Source organism: Orbicella faveolata, unplaced genomic scaffold (assembly GCF_042242905.1).
Source record: "Orbicella faveolata isolate gen_17 unplaced genomic scaffold, um_ofav_v1 contig_13, whole genome shotgun sequence".
Lineage (NCBI taxonomy): Eukaryota > Metazoa > Cnidaria > Anthozoa > Scleractinia > Merulinidae > Orbicella > Orbicella faveolata.
Genome location: NW_028301540.1, coordinates 26447501 through 26464421, shown reverse-complemented (window position 1 = coordinate 26464421; position 16921 = coordinate 26447501). Strand labels below are relative to the sequence as shown.

General features: G+C 38.8%; 1 protein-coding gene across 1 annotated transcript in view; it reads left to right on the top strand.

The window, feature by feature from the left end:
• The first annotated feature begins 16065 nt into the window (after positions 1 to 16065).
• The window catches only part of LOC149115810 (uncharacterized), a 2638-nt gene continuing 1782 nt past the window's right edge, over positions 16066 to 16921 (top strand). Inside the window, exon 1 of the mRNA XM_089285213.1 lies at positions 16066 to 16921. This exon is cut by the window's right edge and continues 1782 nt beyond it. Within this exon, the coding sequence (XP_089141339.1) occupies positions 16179 to 16921 (743 nt within the window). The 5' untranslated portion in view covers positions 16066 to 16178.

The following is a 16921-nucleotide window of genomic DNA, read 5'->3' as shown; positions in this document are numbered from 1 at the left end:
GAGCCTTCTCACTACTGCACTCCTGACGGTGGAATAAAACTTAATTTATGGCGTGTAACGAGCCAACTGTTTTGAGTGTACTATTTGCAAAAAGCTCTTTAAGAATCTTGGTAGAGAATATATTACTGATTGGTTTACTGACACAAAAGTAGAATCAGGAACATGAGGAGACGAAGGGAGGGGGCGGACCGGATGAATTCATGCAGGCCGTAAGCGAATCCCCTAAAACTTCCACTCTTGTTTCTATTACACGGGAAGTGCAATTAACAGTTGATTTTGTTGATTTATGATTGAGTAAGTTTGATAATCACTTAGCTAGGGTGTTGTGTTAAAGCAACATAATTCGACATAACACAAATTAGATAAGTTTGTGTGTTCAGGTTTAGTTGATAAAAACTTGGCTGGGAAATCAACTACCACAAACTCTCAGTTTTGGATCAAAAACGTCAATATACGGGCAAGTGTCAAACCGTGTCTAGCCTTGACAATGTGAAAAATAGGAAATGTGTCTTTAATTTCGAGAAATATATATCTGTATAAGTTTTGTTATCCAACAACAGTTAAGTATTTAAATCATTGTATTTGTTCTTTAAATTAACCGGAAGTAGTTTGTTAAGTAAATATAACAACGATGGTAAAAAAAAACTTTCAAAATACCATTTCTCTGTTTGTTCAATGATTTGTTTTGAGTGAGTGATATTTTTGTTGAAATGTTAGTGAAATCGAACATTAAACATTTTTCAGGTAAACAGATAACTAGCTTTACCTATGTCGTCACAACAACTAAACCGGCAGAGACTGAATTGTTTTGTGTTTTGATAATTAAAGTAGTAAACGTCTCTTTTAAGAATGATGTTCGTGGCATAAGATGCGTGAGGTTTTGTTTTTCCAATGTTACAGATGCTGATTAAAGTGCTGAAAAGATAAGCGGTGTGGGTTTTTATTTTACTAAGGCTGGCTATCTTAAGAAACCGGAATTTTCTGTTCTGAACTTAACAATTCCAGTTCCACTCTATAAGTTTCTATCTGAGACGAAAACTGTACAGTTTGAATTTCAAGCACGGGAAGATAAGACTGTAAGCCTTTCAGTATGAGGGGTTTTTGTTAAATTTAACCTCCTTTAATTCAAATGCCCTGCCCGAGCGCGGGACAAGGTTTCACAAAACGTGAAAGAAGTGGTCACGGATACACTTTATTAGGGAATTTTTTTTTTTTTTTTTCATTTTTTTTTATCAGGGCGTCACTACACACAACGAAAAAGAATCCGTTTAGTAAATACAGTATTTCGCCTACGTTTCTGGCTTCTTCGTTTGTTCAATCCCGTGCCAAGTATTTCTTCCATGTATTGCATCCTGTCTAGCCAACCGTTTAACTGAACACAGTCGAGTTAGTTCAGAATCACGTACTATTTGTATTTACTGCACAGGAACTTTCGGAAGTGGTAAAAAGATGAATTCCTCGGCTGTTTTATAAAGTGCATGAAACAAAACATCTTTATCGTGCGAACAGTATAAATAAGATGCCTCTAGGAGAGAAAATTAAATTAACCCACAACGATTGATCTGGATTGACAAGGTGAGAAAATAGGCGGCTATATGGAGTACAGAGGGATTCTTCTAGTAAGTTAAATTGTGAGTTGTTAACTCTATAAGAAGTTGAACAGTTGATATCTTAAAGTTTTATTTAAGTCATCTAATATATGGCTGGTGTTTGTAGCCGATCTAACGCGCACTCTGAGTAGCTAACTATGGGCAGCGGGCCGATTACAGGCCTGAAAAGACAGAGCAAAACGCCAAATACGAAACAACTTATTAACCTGGAGCGTTTTGAGGTAGTGTTTTATAGTATTGACGCCAACACTTCCTGCTCTTTTACAAAACAATATTTGGCTGTCAAATAAGCATATCGTGTAAGTTTCTGTTTTCTTCTGTGCAATGATCCTAAGTTTTGACAGTTAACTCTTATATTCAGTGCTTTTTATAGGCTTTATTTGGAAATAACCCTATTTTTTACCACACCCAGTGGACAAATCATCTCATGTCACGTGACAGACCTTAAAATGTTACGAATTTTTTAGTTGATAGCATCACGAAACTATTGGTCTTTGATGAGCCCAAGTTTCGGGAATTCTACTTAAAAACCTTGCAAAGTAGAAATGTTGGCGCGAAGTCAGTCGGTACAAAAGTAAACTTTTGAGAAAAATGCACTTTAAGTTTCTTACACGAAGTATTAAGCATTTAACGAGCCACAAATAGCGGGGGGGGGGGGGTGCAGATTGTATCTCGGGGGAGGGGGTGGAATAGTTGTTCTATTCTGTAAGAAGTTACCGCAGTTGTGGGAAATATTCCTTTTCATAAGGGAAATGAATGAGCCTGTGATGGCAATTTGAGGCAAAGCTTTTCACAAATAATTATACCAATCGAGTTGTGCATGTCTTAAAATCTTTTTTCTAAGTAGTTTCGTTCATATAAGTTAAAAATAATCTATATTTTTGGTCACGTTCTTATAGTAAACAGTCGTTGCTATGGCCGTTGCTATGTGAAAAAACTTATACCACTGTGTACTTTCCTTAAATTTCACACTCATCTGGAAGGAAATTCGGCAAGATCGTTTCAAAATGTTTCTGACAAGTCCTCAAGGGTCTTAAATCTTTTATTTCCAAGAAATTGAATTTTTCATGAACATCGCCATATTTTAGGGTACCATAACCCCTTAAGTGGGCATTTTGAGTGTTTGTAGGGTCTTTGGGTTTGCACTAGTCTATCACAGAACAAATGGCAAATGGCAAATGCCATGCCAAATTTACCATATATTATTTTAAGTAAAACAAAGCTCTCTTGTGATTTATGACTATCACGTGATTGCTACACTGCCCCCCACTGAGTTATTGCGTCGGTAGCCGTTCGTCTCGAGAGACGATGGTGTAGCGCTATGTCGATGCGGAGCATCGTCTCGAGTGGCTGTAGAGTCCCACTCTGGAGTGGAAGTCTCTGTTGCAAATAACGCAGACGAAGGAGGATGATGCTACAATTGAGGCAGCCCTGGTCTTCCTTCTGGTTCTCTTCAAGGCCTGCTGGTCATTTCTGGTATTCTCAGCCCTCCCGACCCCTGAAGATACTGCATGTCGCCAGGCCACTCTGAGTTATTGCGTAATGAATATAAAATTCCTCAATATTTCATAAAATGAAGGGAAATTTAGCCCCTTGTCTAGGAATATCATTGCTGAGTTATTGCGTAATGAATATAAAATTCCTCAATATTTCATAAAATGAAGGGAAATTTAGCCCCTTCTCTAGGAATATCATTGCTGGAGACGCTTAATAACCTTGTGAGGTAAATAAGGCACCCAATATGACCTGATTTACGATTACAGACTCATTCATTTCCCTTATGAAAAGGAACATTTCCTACAACTACGGAAGCTTTTTACAAAATAGATGAAAAAATAGGGTCAGGTTTAGGGGTACGGTTAGGGTAAGGGTTATCTCACTTAGGGTCAGGCTTAGGGTTAGGGTTAGCTTTTAGGGTTAGGCTTAGGGTTAGGGCTAGGGCGAGGGGTAGGGCTAGGGTTATCTTAGGGTCAGCGTATCATTTGAGAAATAGAAATATATATTTGTTTTAAAGGAAAAATAATAGCACTTGACGTTTGCTTTTTTTGGGTAAGTAGCAATAAAAGTGTTCACTTTACTTAAGAACTGGCAGCTGGAAGTTATTCACGTCATTTAAGGTAGTCAAACATAGGATTTTACACTTTGAGAACGAAACAGTACTATTTGTTTATAAATACGTTAGAAAAACTACAGGCATAAGATGCTGGATGCTTGAACGCGATAACAAGTCTTCATTTCACTAATAAAGTGATATATATATATGATCATTTAGCCTAAAAAGCTGCACCCGTAATAGTTTGACATTGTTAAGCAACACCCATAGAGTTACCGCTCCATTGCCTGGTCAGGTGACTAATTATTATTTCAAAATTTTGTACCCTGTTTGAGCGGAAAAAGCAACTGATAGTGACTAAGACTAGTAATTTCCTTTCCTTTACAAAGGCGTTTTTATAGCGTGTTTTAAATTTTGCCTGTTTTGCATTAAATCCGTGCAATGTTAGGAAATAGGTCACGTGACAATATTAAAGTATTCATAAAATCTTTTAAAAACGGGTTAGTTAATGTTGTATCATATTATCAGCATTTCCTTTCCCTAAGCAACACGTCGACAGCAAATTGGCGTAAAAGTTCTTTTGCAAAACTACCTTATTTACAAAAATGTGTTTTGTGACGTCATGACCACAAAACGTGTCATCCGACACTGAACATCACTTTTATACCCTTGATATGATAAAATATAAGTTATTCCTTCCAAAACACGTAGCACAGTAGTTTTCTTTTTTGATAAAATGGGCGTTTCGAAACATTTATGTTCTCTGCTGGGGTGTGTTGGAAGAGCCTCAAACACCAGTTTCTGTACGTTTGTGCAAAATTATCTGCCAGAAAGATGGTTCAGAATAAGAATTTCACTCTGGAGCTGATTTTGGGTCACTGGTTAAGCACAATGAACTATAGAAACTCACATTTAAACATCGACAAGGTGAACCAAATGAGGCAGAAAAATTGATGATCCGGATATCCAAGTCCAGTCCACATTCTCAAGTCTTAGATTTACTATAGTCCAGTAGCGTTAATTCTAATCATCAACCCGGCTACCTTGGTTTAAAATTTGTTCGTTATTTTGTCTTTTACTTGTTTTCTTCATGGGCAAAAAACCCGTCTTCGCCTATTTTCAACTCTGAGAAACCTACAGAATTTCCAAGTTCAGAATTTTGCTACGTCGAACATCACCTCGCCAACGAGTTCGTGTAGGTCGCTATTTTGCATTGTTTGTGATAATTATCTCAATCCTGGGGAAAGCTTTTAGACAGAGCAATTCAAGGGGTCACTGTTTTCCTCAAATATGCTATAGTCTTGACTTTGCTTCTTCTGGTTCCTGGCTAACAGCAGCCTTTATTGTCACATACACCTTGCAATGCATTATGGGTAACTATACTGTTGTGACACGGAATGCACCTTCCCGCCAAATCAAGACATTCACACTTTCATAGGCCCGGTACCTACTACTTGTCATGTAACTCGCCAAAATACCTTTCTTGTCCCCTTGAAGTGACCTGCTTTTAGACCTGCTCTGTTTTAGCCTGACACAGTCGCGAACCAAGTTTCCATGTGTTAGCGCTTAACAGCACTCTTGGAATCGCGAACTGCCGCAAACATTCAGTTCTTCGAATGCTGCATATCAAGTTACCGATCGCCAGACTTAAATGATGTCCTTTGACCACCAAAACAGCTATTTGGAAGACATTCTGTCACATACACGTTAATAAGCTTTCGATAAGTGGCATAATCGAACTTCTTCAATCGATATATCGACATTGAGGCTACTACGTCATGTGTGTCTATTTCTCAGACCCAGTCTGCTCAGGTGAGACCGGGGGGGAACGCGGCTCATCGTCGTAAAGTCAGTCAAGGTAAAGCAATGGTTCCAAGCAAAGGTCCACTTAAAGACTAGAGTGCTAAAACCATACCGTATTTATAACCAAAATGGCCAAAATCGATACCCTATCTATGACTAAAACGGCTGAAAAACCCTAACCATTGGGGCCGCACATACCTATATAGCCCATATAAGGGAGTACATTACTATTTTTTTTTTTCCTTTTGCTATTCGGCTTCGTCTACAGGTCATTCTGATGCCGGTCTTTACCCGCTCCAAGGTCTTGCGACTTTCTACACCTCCTATTTAATTTTTTCAATTATTTTTTCGATTATGGATATCGAACGCAAACGTAGCAAGCTCCGGAAAGCAATACTTTCAGTGAAGAAAGGGCTTCAGTCAGTGGGTTTATACACCAAGAAAAGTGAGCGAAGTAAAAGAAGAGAGGGATCTGGGGTAAAGGCCATCTCTCAAGGGTCCTCACGTTTTTCTTCGTCCGCTTCCTAGCTTCACGCAAGGTTTCTTCACAAGAGCAACAAAACTGATTTACCGGCATCAGCAGTATCAACATATGCGCGATGAAAAGTGTTGTGATGTGCTTATTTTGTGGAAAATTGTTGAGGTATAAAAGTATTATTTTAAGTGTAGATGAACGAATCATGGCGCTAAGAATATGTGTTGCGGTGACGGTGTTTCGTTGACTTTTCTTGCGGTGATGCGGTGGTCGTTAATTTTTTTTGCGGTGTTGCGTGTTCAGACCCACACCCCCCCCCCCCCCCCCCCATGTCCCCGTCAGTCATGTACTTGTCAAACTGAACGCCCATCCCTGCGAATATACACAGAACAGTCATAAAATCAAAAAAAAATAATAAAACATTAAGCTTGTTTTTGGTTGTATCGAGTTCACCACACATTGATGCGTGCTGAGGAGAATTCTCAATTTTATTAAAATTTTGCTGGCCTCTTTATTTCTAACACCTCTGAGGCCCTTTACCCTCAATCCATGAGTTTAGAAGTAAATTTCGCTTCTCTTTCAATCTAAAACTCAATTTACTTTTGTTCAGAACCTACACCAAGATCATAACTAACTCTCAGACTAGTTACTTTCTTTTCTATAAACAATCTTTTCCATAAGAGTCTCTTGAAAAGGAAATTTTTGCATAGATATGATTATGAAATCTTTTGTTTTGGGCGACTCGAGTCACCTATTTTACGCGCAACAAAGATGATTGATTTAGTTAGTTTTAGTGAATTAGATTTTCTGACGTAAATATGAGTGCATGCGCAACTTATGCCAATTTAAATTGAAAAAACGTCGTAAGCCTGACGAATGATACTCCATAAATTCTATTCTGTCGAGGCATGAAATCTACTTTGCAAAACAAACGACAAACGAAAAAAAAATTAGGCTAAATTAAACTTTCCAAGATGCGCAAACCTTGACTGACTCAGAAAATATAATCATTTTCTTTGTCAATATCGGACGTAAGTGTTTCGACTTCCCCGCCAACGTACATGTCATTTTCATGAATGAACAACGAAGTTTCCGCTGCGCCTGTTTTTAAATTTTGCTGTCTTCGACAAAGATGTGCGTTATAGTTTACTGGTCATTCATGTTCTGTGTAGCTACATTGTTTTCATTATAGCTTTCTTTTAATTTCTTCACTTTTCTGTCGGAGGTTCAATTTTTTTTTAGAAATTTCTTCGTTCAAAGTGATTGTTTTTAAACAATTAATTGTTTTCCTACTTGAGATCATTAGGGTCAAGTTAAAGCGGAACCGCTAGCTGTCGTGACGACTATTTACGAATGCATCAAATTAACTACTTCCTATTCTAGAATGAATTGAATCACATACAATGTTTAACCTCTCTTTTCCGCTGATACTGTAATTAATATGTCAGTATATAAATAATTTAATACCGTAGCATAAGAATTACCACTAATAGCCATTACAAGTCAAGTTATGTGGATTGTAATGCATATTTTGTATATTTGATCAGCAAAGAAAAGTCAAGACAAAAAATGTATTAATAGTTTTCAGTGGTAGAGCAGTGTCGGATTTGGGGGGTTAAATAGCAGGCTACTTCCCTTCTTTTCAACTCCACATCCCCGGGAAGAAGCCGATTACGCAAAGTTAAGCGTCAAGTACAAGTGATATAGGCTTATGGATTTGGAGTCGCTATGTATAATAAACAGAGGTATCTTAGCGCTTTAAATACTTCCCTTTTCAGCAAACAGGTGTTGAACTAGCCCCAAGTTTAGTCGACAGAAGACGACAAGATCGAAAATTAAAACAATAATTTGTGAACGACATAAGCTTTCTTGACTGCGGATGTCATGCTCTTAGAGAGAATACTGTTTATATAAAAGTCGCGACAGGAGAGAACCAACCAAAAAGAGTTCCTTTAGCTAAAAAGTATACATGCAGGCAACCTGTGGTCACTAGATAATAACCTGTATTGAGTAGAATGCTTATACACTTAATTAACTTCTATTTTCATGTTTATTCAGTGGTCCCCGGTATTGTGTGATGACCACAAACGGGAAGACGACCCCCGCCGCTCAATAAATAAAGGAAGCCCAAATAAACAAGCCTGATCTCTCACTCGTATTTTATCAAGACTTATTGTTATTGTATAAGGAAAACATATAGCACTTAACGAAATAAGCACAGAGGAAGTTTCCGTGCGGTACAAACAAAATGATTTCACTTAAATACTTCAAAGGACTCTCAACCATGAACATTTATCTATCAATGCACAGCGGCCTAGGTCAAACTGAATGTCACGGCAACAAGCTGTGTCATAAAAAAGAAACGAGGTAGGACTGCTTCCGCTCTTAAGCTGGTCTTATTTTTTGCCTGCAAAAAACTGCAAAAGAACAATAGCACAAAACTTTCAGCAGCTACCAGAGATGTTTCTCAGACTTCAAGCCGAGACATTTTTTTTCGAATGTTTCTGAGAACAAGGCGAAACCGGTTGAAAGCATACATGTATAAGACATATTAAAACATTTTTTGCTCGCGTGGGATAAGCTCTTCATGACGTAAGTACGGTGTTCTTTTAGTTGGGCTGTTTTCACCAACAAGCTCTTCAAAATCATGATCATCGGCAATAGTGTAAGGTGCTTTTATTTGCTGCCAGGGTTTTCACCTCTCCTATCCACGTCACATACATGTAGCAGGCCAATTTTTAAGCAGTGTCGTAGTGCCTGCTTGTTGCGAGAGGTGAAAAATGATACTTTGTAACAGTTGGCGTAGGTTCGTTCGCGTTTAAATTTATTTTCTTTGCATTCTTTTAACGTTATGACATCTACTACCGCTCAAGGATTCGCGTTACCTTTTTTTTTACACATCCTTGACTAGTTTAATTTTATGCGTTTGACGCTTTTATGTTCATCTCATTTAGTTCAAGTAATTGGCAATCATCGTTCAACTATTTGGAAATACGTAAAAGTTTGAGACCAAATAGCTTAAATATTTGCCAGTGTCCCGGACCTGTTTCTGGATGTTCCACTGCAATGACTGCCTCTAAAGTTAAGCAGGGTATCAACTTGAAGTTGGTAAAAGTTCAAAAAAAAAAAAAAAAAAAAAAAAAAACATTGATCGACGAAGAGCTAAAGCTTGAAAAGTCAGCTTCATAAGCTCGCTACATCGGTTTAGTCGTCAACCTTGTCAATAGACCCGTTACTGTTATCGTGTACACAGACTGAGAACGTCGTTTAAAATCAGTTTGAAGCCAAGCCGTTAAAGCTGTAAAACTTCTGTCGAACACACCCACACGTAGCCTCAGTTCCAGAAAACTTAGAAGCACACTTTTTCAAATTGGGTTTTCCGTTTCGGCAGTCGTCGGATATGTCTCTTTCAAAAGCAGGACTTTCATTTTGAATGAATAAGTGCATTATCACCAAACTATTTCAAAACTGCTCCAGGCGCTTCGGAAGAGCCCCAAAAAGAAGCGCTTCAGAAGAGCCCCAAAGAGAGGCGAATTCTTGGGCAGTTACATGCATCCCACATATATGTATACCTGTATTGTGAAAATGGTATAAAAGGAAGCTTAGCCATGAAAATTTCAACATTGGAATCTGAGCTGACCGAAAAGAGAGAGCATCAAATGGCGTTGAAGGGGATTTTTGTAGTAAGTAACTTTAGAGAAACTTAAAACTTTGATACTGCTATTAAGATGTTTTCCCCAAGAGAGTAGTTTGAAATTCTTTCTGCAATGTCCTTTGGCCTTAGCTTTAAACATTAATTCCAACGCAAAGAGAAACTTTATGTGCATTAAATGCCCTAAGCTTTTCATGAAATGTTCTCACTAAAAAAAGTTGTTAAACTCCTTTTCACTATATTTCTGTAACTGGATTCTGATATGCCTACGTTGAAAACAGCTGCTCGTACGTTTATCGTGTTTAATATGTTAGCAGAATCTGTTTTGGTGACTTTGAAGCGTTTATTTGTCTTGTTAATCTTTACCTATAGATTGCTGTCGCGTGCTTGCTGGCTCGCATGGAAGTTGTATCAAGTCTACATTGCCTGAGCTCGGTTTGGAAACTGAGTCAGAGATCATGCGGTGGAGGCAATCTTATGAAGATTAACAATACCACTAACTGTCCTACAGTTGCTGGCAGCAAGCAATGTGGAGTAACAGTTACTGGCACAACTACCCAAGATACCAGCACACGTAAGTTATTGAAGAAAAGAGCCATTTTTTTTTTTAACTCAGTCGACTTCATAAGATTCGAAGTGAAGTTTATCGTCATGATAGTCGTACAAACGCCATTGATTCCTATTATAATTAGAGAAATTTGTTGTTCACACCAATCAAACACGTTGCAGGTCTAATTTCAATAATAAATAAGTAAAGCTACAGATTTTTGCTGATGGCCGGAGTGAAATAAGCCAATCACCAACAGTAGTCTCTCAGTCGACATAATACAGTCAACCCCCGATAGCTCGAACCTGTAATTAAGGGAAATTGAACAAGGTTCAAGTTGAAGGTAGTTTGAGTTATCTGGAGTAGGGAACAAATGACCAGAATGAGGGGAAAACGGTATTTATTGTGCTTGTATTCATACAGTCTACATTTTATCGAAATTTAATTGTAGAGAGGTCGATCGAGTACATTTACATCAGTACATTTCTAACTTACCTTATAAATCAGAACGTACTAGTTACGTAGTGGAAAAAAAGAGAAAAGCAAAGCAGCAGGAGAAGTTAAGGTACTAAGAACTGTGCAGGGTTGAAGGGAAACTGAAAATTGCTTCGAGTTAGCGGAAGGTTCGAGTTATAGATGGCTCGAGTTACCGAGGTTAAAATTGTAGTAAATGGTTCAGTTGAGCGAGTGTGCGAGTCATCGGGAGTCGCCTGTATACCATATTTACATCATGACGTGGAAGACATAAACTTTCTAGTGCTTACTGCAGTGGCGCATCAGCTCTCGTTTTATTTCGTTTCTTAAAGGATTTAAGATTGAAGAGCCGGACAAGAAGAACAAGCCCGGGTTGTACTGAATTCAGTTCACTGATAAACACGATTCTAATAAGAAATACGCACTAAAGGCCATCAATGGGGTTAGTCTTGCTTTTGAGGTGAGTTCAAAAGAAATCTAAAACACAATGGGATGCGACTGCAGAGAATCATGGTAGTTGCATTTATCATCTTGGCCTGGATACTTGTTTGGATGAAACAACTGCCATGATTCCGTACGATGTCTCATAGCGAGAATTGGCCTTTAAAAATAAAATACTGTGATTAGATGCATTTACGCCGCTCTGGGTACAAATGGACTACAGCAAAACTAAACTGCTTTAAAATGCCAAATCATTTATTATGATTATCATCATCATCGTCATCGTCATCACTTTTATAATGAAGTATATATACCACACCCAACATTCGACCTATAAGTGGCTAAGATAATGTTTCATTTAAGGTCATTCCACTAAAATAGAACCTGCACTGAGACTTTTGTGAAACTTTGCCTATTGACTGTTTATATTATAGGAACTTAAATTTTGAAATAAAAATGAGGGGTCCCCATGTTCGTTTAGGTGCAACAGCACCTTGTTTATACCCATAAAAATCCTTATAATAGAAACATGATTGGAGTCACGATTGCTTGCTAAATTCACCTTTTTTGACGATTGCTTTTTGTTCTACACTGAGAAGTGGTCCATATTTATCTTACACAGAGAAATTTATTACTCAATTCAAAACAACAGAGAAAAAAATTATAGGTCACCATACCAGTTTGCGAGAAAATGACGATTTACCAGTATGGCGAGGTCCAGCTGTAAAGAAAAAGCCGCCATTTTTTAATGCGCGCGCTCTAATCACGCTTGAAATTATGCGCAGTAGGGATGCGCAATGCAATACTGGGGAATGACCTTAAGTGTGATTTAAGACAGGGTTACCAATAAATCTAACCATTAACAATCGTGGAAGTATTTAGACGAAGCCAAGCTTGTTTACGATTTTACCATTTAGATGACAAAATTCTCGGGGGAAAAATAATTTCTGAAAAGTTTTGGAAACTGATAGCGAAGTGTTCATTCTCAAGAAAAGGCAAATAAAGCTTGCACGCCGCGCAAATGTTGCTATTTGACACCTTGTTATTGGATAGCTAAGTTGCCCATTACAAAGAAAGCGTGCTGATAACCAATCAGATTCGAAGTATTTTGATATAATTATGACTAAGGCCCCGATCGACCTTTGAGAATACAACAATCATTGGCGGCAGAAACGCTTGTGTGTGTACCATTTAACGGTCAGGGTTAATCACATGACTATCGTGGGTTTTGTTTTCCGTAACCAATTTCTCCGGATTAGTGTGCACCGTAGACCTGTAAACCGTTGAAATAAAGCTGCGTTTTCAAATTTCTCCGAGGTAGTGTGGGCTGGGCCTAATATGGAAAGTGCGCAAGGTTCGTTCTGCTGTAGCTCCAGTAGTCTGTTTAATTTTGCCACAGTGCATTAGCCGGAAATTATGAATGAATGTCGCGCACAGTCCATTTTTTTTGTATAGTTAATTAACTCTGTGATTTACTGACAGTTAGTGTTCTTCTTGATTGTAAATTATGTATATATTGATTTGTCACTCTCTTTCAATTGCATTCACAGGAAGGGGCTTGTCACGGTAATATAGGTAGTGATTCTCTGTTTGAAGAGCTGGCTACGACCAGTTACCCAACAAGATATACATACAGGCCGAGTAATTACGCGGGCACGTGTCTAACAGGCCACTGCCATGGAGGACTATCTCTGATTAGCGTTAACGATATGATGGATAGGAAATGTCTCTTCCGAAAAATACCTGTGTAAGTTTTGTTACAAACAACACTTAGCCGGCATGGTATTTAATTCATTCCATTTAACTTCTTTGTCATTTAAGTAACTAGAAGTAGTAAACAAAGCAAAGTAAACATAACAGATAAATAAAAATTTTCAAACTACCATTTGTTAGCCTGTGTAGTTTGGCGGTTGAAGGAAGTTTTTAAGCAATTTGGCTCCTCGCGGCTTCGCCGGCTTTGGCGCTCGTTATCACGGCCTCGCCGCTTTCTGCGAAACGCGCTCAAATTGCTTAAAAATCGCCAAGCTACGCAGGCTACCATTTGTTTAATAATATGTTTTGACGGAGTAATATTTTCGTTAAAATGTTATTGAATTTAAATCTAACTGCGATAACTGGCTTTATCTATGTAGTCACATGAACTAGACCAGCACAGAATTAATTGTTTTAATAAAGTACAGAGAATTATACGGGTTTTTTACGCTGTAGTCCTAAATCTCTCCTGTGTTTCCCCCCTTCCTGTTATCGATATCCTTAAATCAACCAAAAAAAAAAAAAGAAATTTGCTACTAGACTACCTTGCCGTATAAGAAATTGATGTACTCGTCTCGTTTACTCTCGTATAATTAACAATTATTCACCAAATTCACCGAATTGAGGTGACTTGGGGAGACGATTTACCTTGCTGCGCAGACACAATTTCGTTCCGTGACATTTAGTTTGACCTAGGCTGTAAGAGTCTAAGACATCTAGTTTGACCTGTCAATAAGAGTCCGTGATGGTTCTATTATTTGTTTCGCGTTTTCCATGGCTCCTGGGGGGAGGTACTCCCAGAAAAGTTGGATGGGGGTGTGCGGCCCACTTCCCATAACCCTTACTCTACTTATGACCAAAATCTGCGATTTTTCCTACCATGTTTTCCTACCCTATTGATTAACTGGTCTTCACATTTCATTACCGAGCTTAAAATTCACCATCTTTATTAACTTATCACCACTCACGATGACTTCGATAGCGTTGATCCTGGCAGGATGCAGGACACCTTTCATATATGAACTCAGTAAATGACCTTACCCTCCATGAATTCTCGTAGCTCAGTGAATAGAGCGCCCGCCCGGCGTTCGGGAGGTCATGGGTTCGATTCCTGTCGGGGATTCAGAATTTTTCTTTGTCCCATGCTCGTGTCGTGTTGATTAATTCACCTTCACTATTTATGACCTGACCAAAAATTCGATACCCTATTTATGACAGTTGCGGCTGGCGCAGTTGCCTTAAAACTGAAGTTATGAAGGACTTTTGTTGACGTTCTTATTGATAACGATGAAAAAGTAGCTTCTTCTAAGAAATATACCCAATTAATGACTAGAGTGCTAAAACCATACCGTATTTATAACCAAAATGGCCAAAATCGATACCCTATTTATGACTAAAACGGCTGAAAAAGCCTACCCTTTGGGACCGCACATACCTATATAGCCCATATAAGGGAGCATTCCCCCCGGGCCATGCCTCTTACAGAAAAGTCAGCACCTGTCTGCCCGTAATTAACTGTGTAGCTTTATAGTTTTCGTACTATATCGTCCAGCAAAATCATTCCATAAAGTTAGGTCAGTTTGGGATTCCAATAGCAAGAACATAAACGTGTCTTCCCGACCGCCGGTGGATTGTTTCCACCTTTTAAGACTTTTTAAGTGGAGCGAAGAAGGGGCACTTAGCGGGGTGCTTCAGCGAGTTTCAACGTCATTATGCAATCCTATTAACCATTATAGAATCGGATATATTTCTCCGTCGCTTGTTGACCGTCGAGATACTCACAAAACAGGAAAAGGAAACGTGATAATTGAGAGATATTTCGTTAAGTGCTGTGTTTTCTTTATACGCTAAGTCTTGATAAATTATAAGTGAGAGGTCAGGCTTGTTTATTCGGCTTTGTTTTATCTACTGAGAAGGGGTAGTCTTCCGTTGGGGTCACACGAAACGCTCCTCGCCGAGGAAGCGTTACGCGACGACGGGAGACTATAGAATAAAGCGACTTGAAACGGAGTTGTATTAACAGGCTAGATCTAGTTTTAAAAGAGATCCAGCTAGAGATGGTTCAGGTTCTGTTAGCACTTAACATCTCTTATAAGTCTTATTAAGCATGACTGACTCAAAATAATGCTTATTTTTATTATTTATGTTCCTGCGGTCATGTATTATTAGAATCAGTGATCTTTATTCAAGATCAAAACATGTACAGGGCATTTTGTCATCTTTGGAGACCTCACTTTTGAGCCATCGATCTTCCGCACAAGAGCACTGTGATTAAATCTCAAAAAAAATGGATCTGTGAGTTTCACGGTTCATTTTTCACGTCTAAAAGAAAGTCCACGGCGCTTGAGCTGGGCATCGTTAAAATTGGGAGCACAGTCTTCGTGAAACACGCCGGAACAATTAAAAGTTGCATTACCTCTTTGAGTAATCTTTACTCGATGTAGGTTATTATCTTGTAACCGCAGTTTGCCCGCATGTATACCTTTTAGCTTAAGAAGCTCTTTGCGGTTAGCCTTTTTGATCGGACCCTTTGCGGTTAGTCTCTTTGATCTGAGCAGCGGTTAATCGTCAAACTGATAAATAGCTGGGCGTTATAGTTAAAGTGTACAAAGATCGGGAACATTGTTTAAAATCAGTTTGAAGCTAAAAAATAATAACTGGTGCTGGCAAAATATAACGACTTCCAAAGACCTTTATAATTACGTATCCATAGAACGTGGAATGTAAAGTGTAAATATAAAAAAGAAGAAGTAGTGGCCCATCCAGAGCATAACTATTCGTACGCTTTTAGCAGTTCAGTCCAACTGGGATTTCAGTGGAACATTTTGTACGATTCTGTGGAAGGAGTAAACCCCTGATAAAATCACTCGGACCAAGGGAGGAAACCAACAACAAACTCAACCCAAATCAATTATGACACTTTGTAAAGTTCGTTAAGACACAATAATGGGGCAACTTGGAATGCTGTTTAGCATTAAGGACGTTAAAGGACTGTAAATTAATCGAGTTGAAATATCTTGAAGCAAATCAAAATCGCGCCCTTATTCTAATTTGGCAAACAGCCGACCTCCGTTCAAGCTCAAGAAGTCGAGAGGTTAATTCGGCAATGTATTACCGGTACAACAACAAAATCAAACCGCGGTCATCAAAAGTGTAAGTTTAAAAGTGTAGTGGCAAGTCCCAAATAAATTTCGCCTTTCTAAAATGGAAACAAGAAGTGAAACGCTCTGACCCGAAACAAATAAACAAAATATACACCGAATGCAAATATGGCGGATCACTCGGACGGCCCGGGACTAGTAGCGTGGAAGCGAGGCTAGTCAGTCCTTGGTGCAATGTTTTGACTACGCGTGTTGTGGATTCATTTCGCGATGCCTTCGTTTTGCTGCGTACCCAACTGCAATCAGAAAGGTTATACATCGTTATCGGGAGAAAAGGTTTCTTTTTTTAACTTTCCTAAAGCGCCTTTGCTAAGAAAACAGTGGATACACGCGATCCGTCGAGATGAAGGCAAGGTTTTCGTCATAACAGAGCGTACGAAAGTCTGTTCGCTGCATTTCAAGTCAGAAGATCTTAGGAAGTCTATCAACGGACGGATTTATGTCAAGGAAGGTGGTATTCCTTCAAAATGTAACTGGTCAGGACCTTCTCCAAAAAAAAGAAAGGCCCCGACTGAACGCCAACCGCTGCCTGCGAAGAAAAAACTGCTCACCGAAGAAACCGTCGAGATGTTCGCCTTTGAGCCAAGTACAAGCTTCGAGGTTGACACATGTGAAACTCAGGATTTAGAAAGACAAATCTCCGAACAAACTAAAACGATCGGTGAACTAGAAGAGAAATTGAAGCAGTCAGAAAGTGAAATAAACAACCTTCGTCGTGAAAACAACGAACAAAGTGAAAAGATCGGTGAACTAGAAAGTGAAATAAACAACCTTCGTCGTGAAAACACCGAATTGAATGAGAAATTGACAGACTTCGAACGCCAACAGAAGGAAATGTCTTCACGTTTATTTTGTGTCGATCGTTTCACGACGGATGGAGACATTTCTTTTTACACTGGTATGTCCAGTTATGCGACTTTTATGGCCATTTTTGAGTACCTGAATCCTGGAGA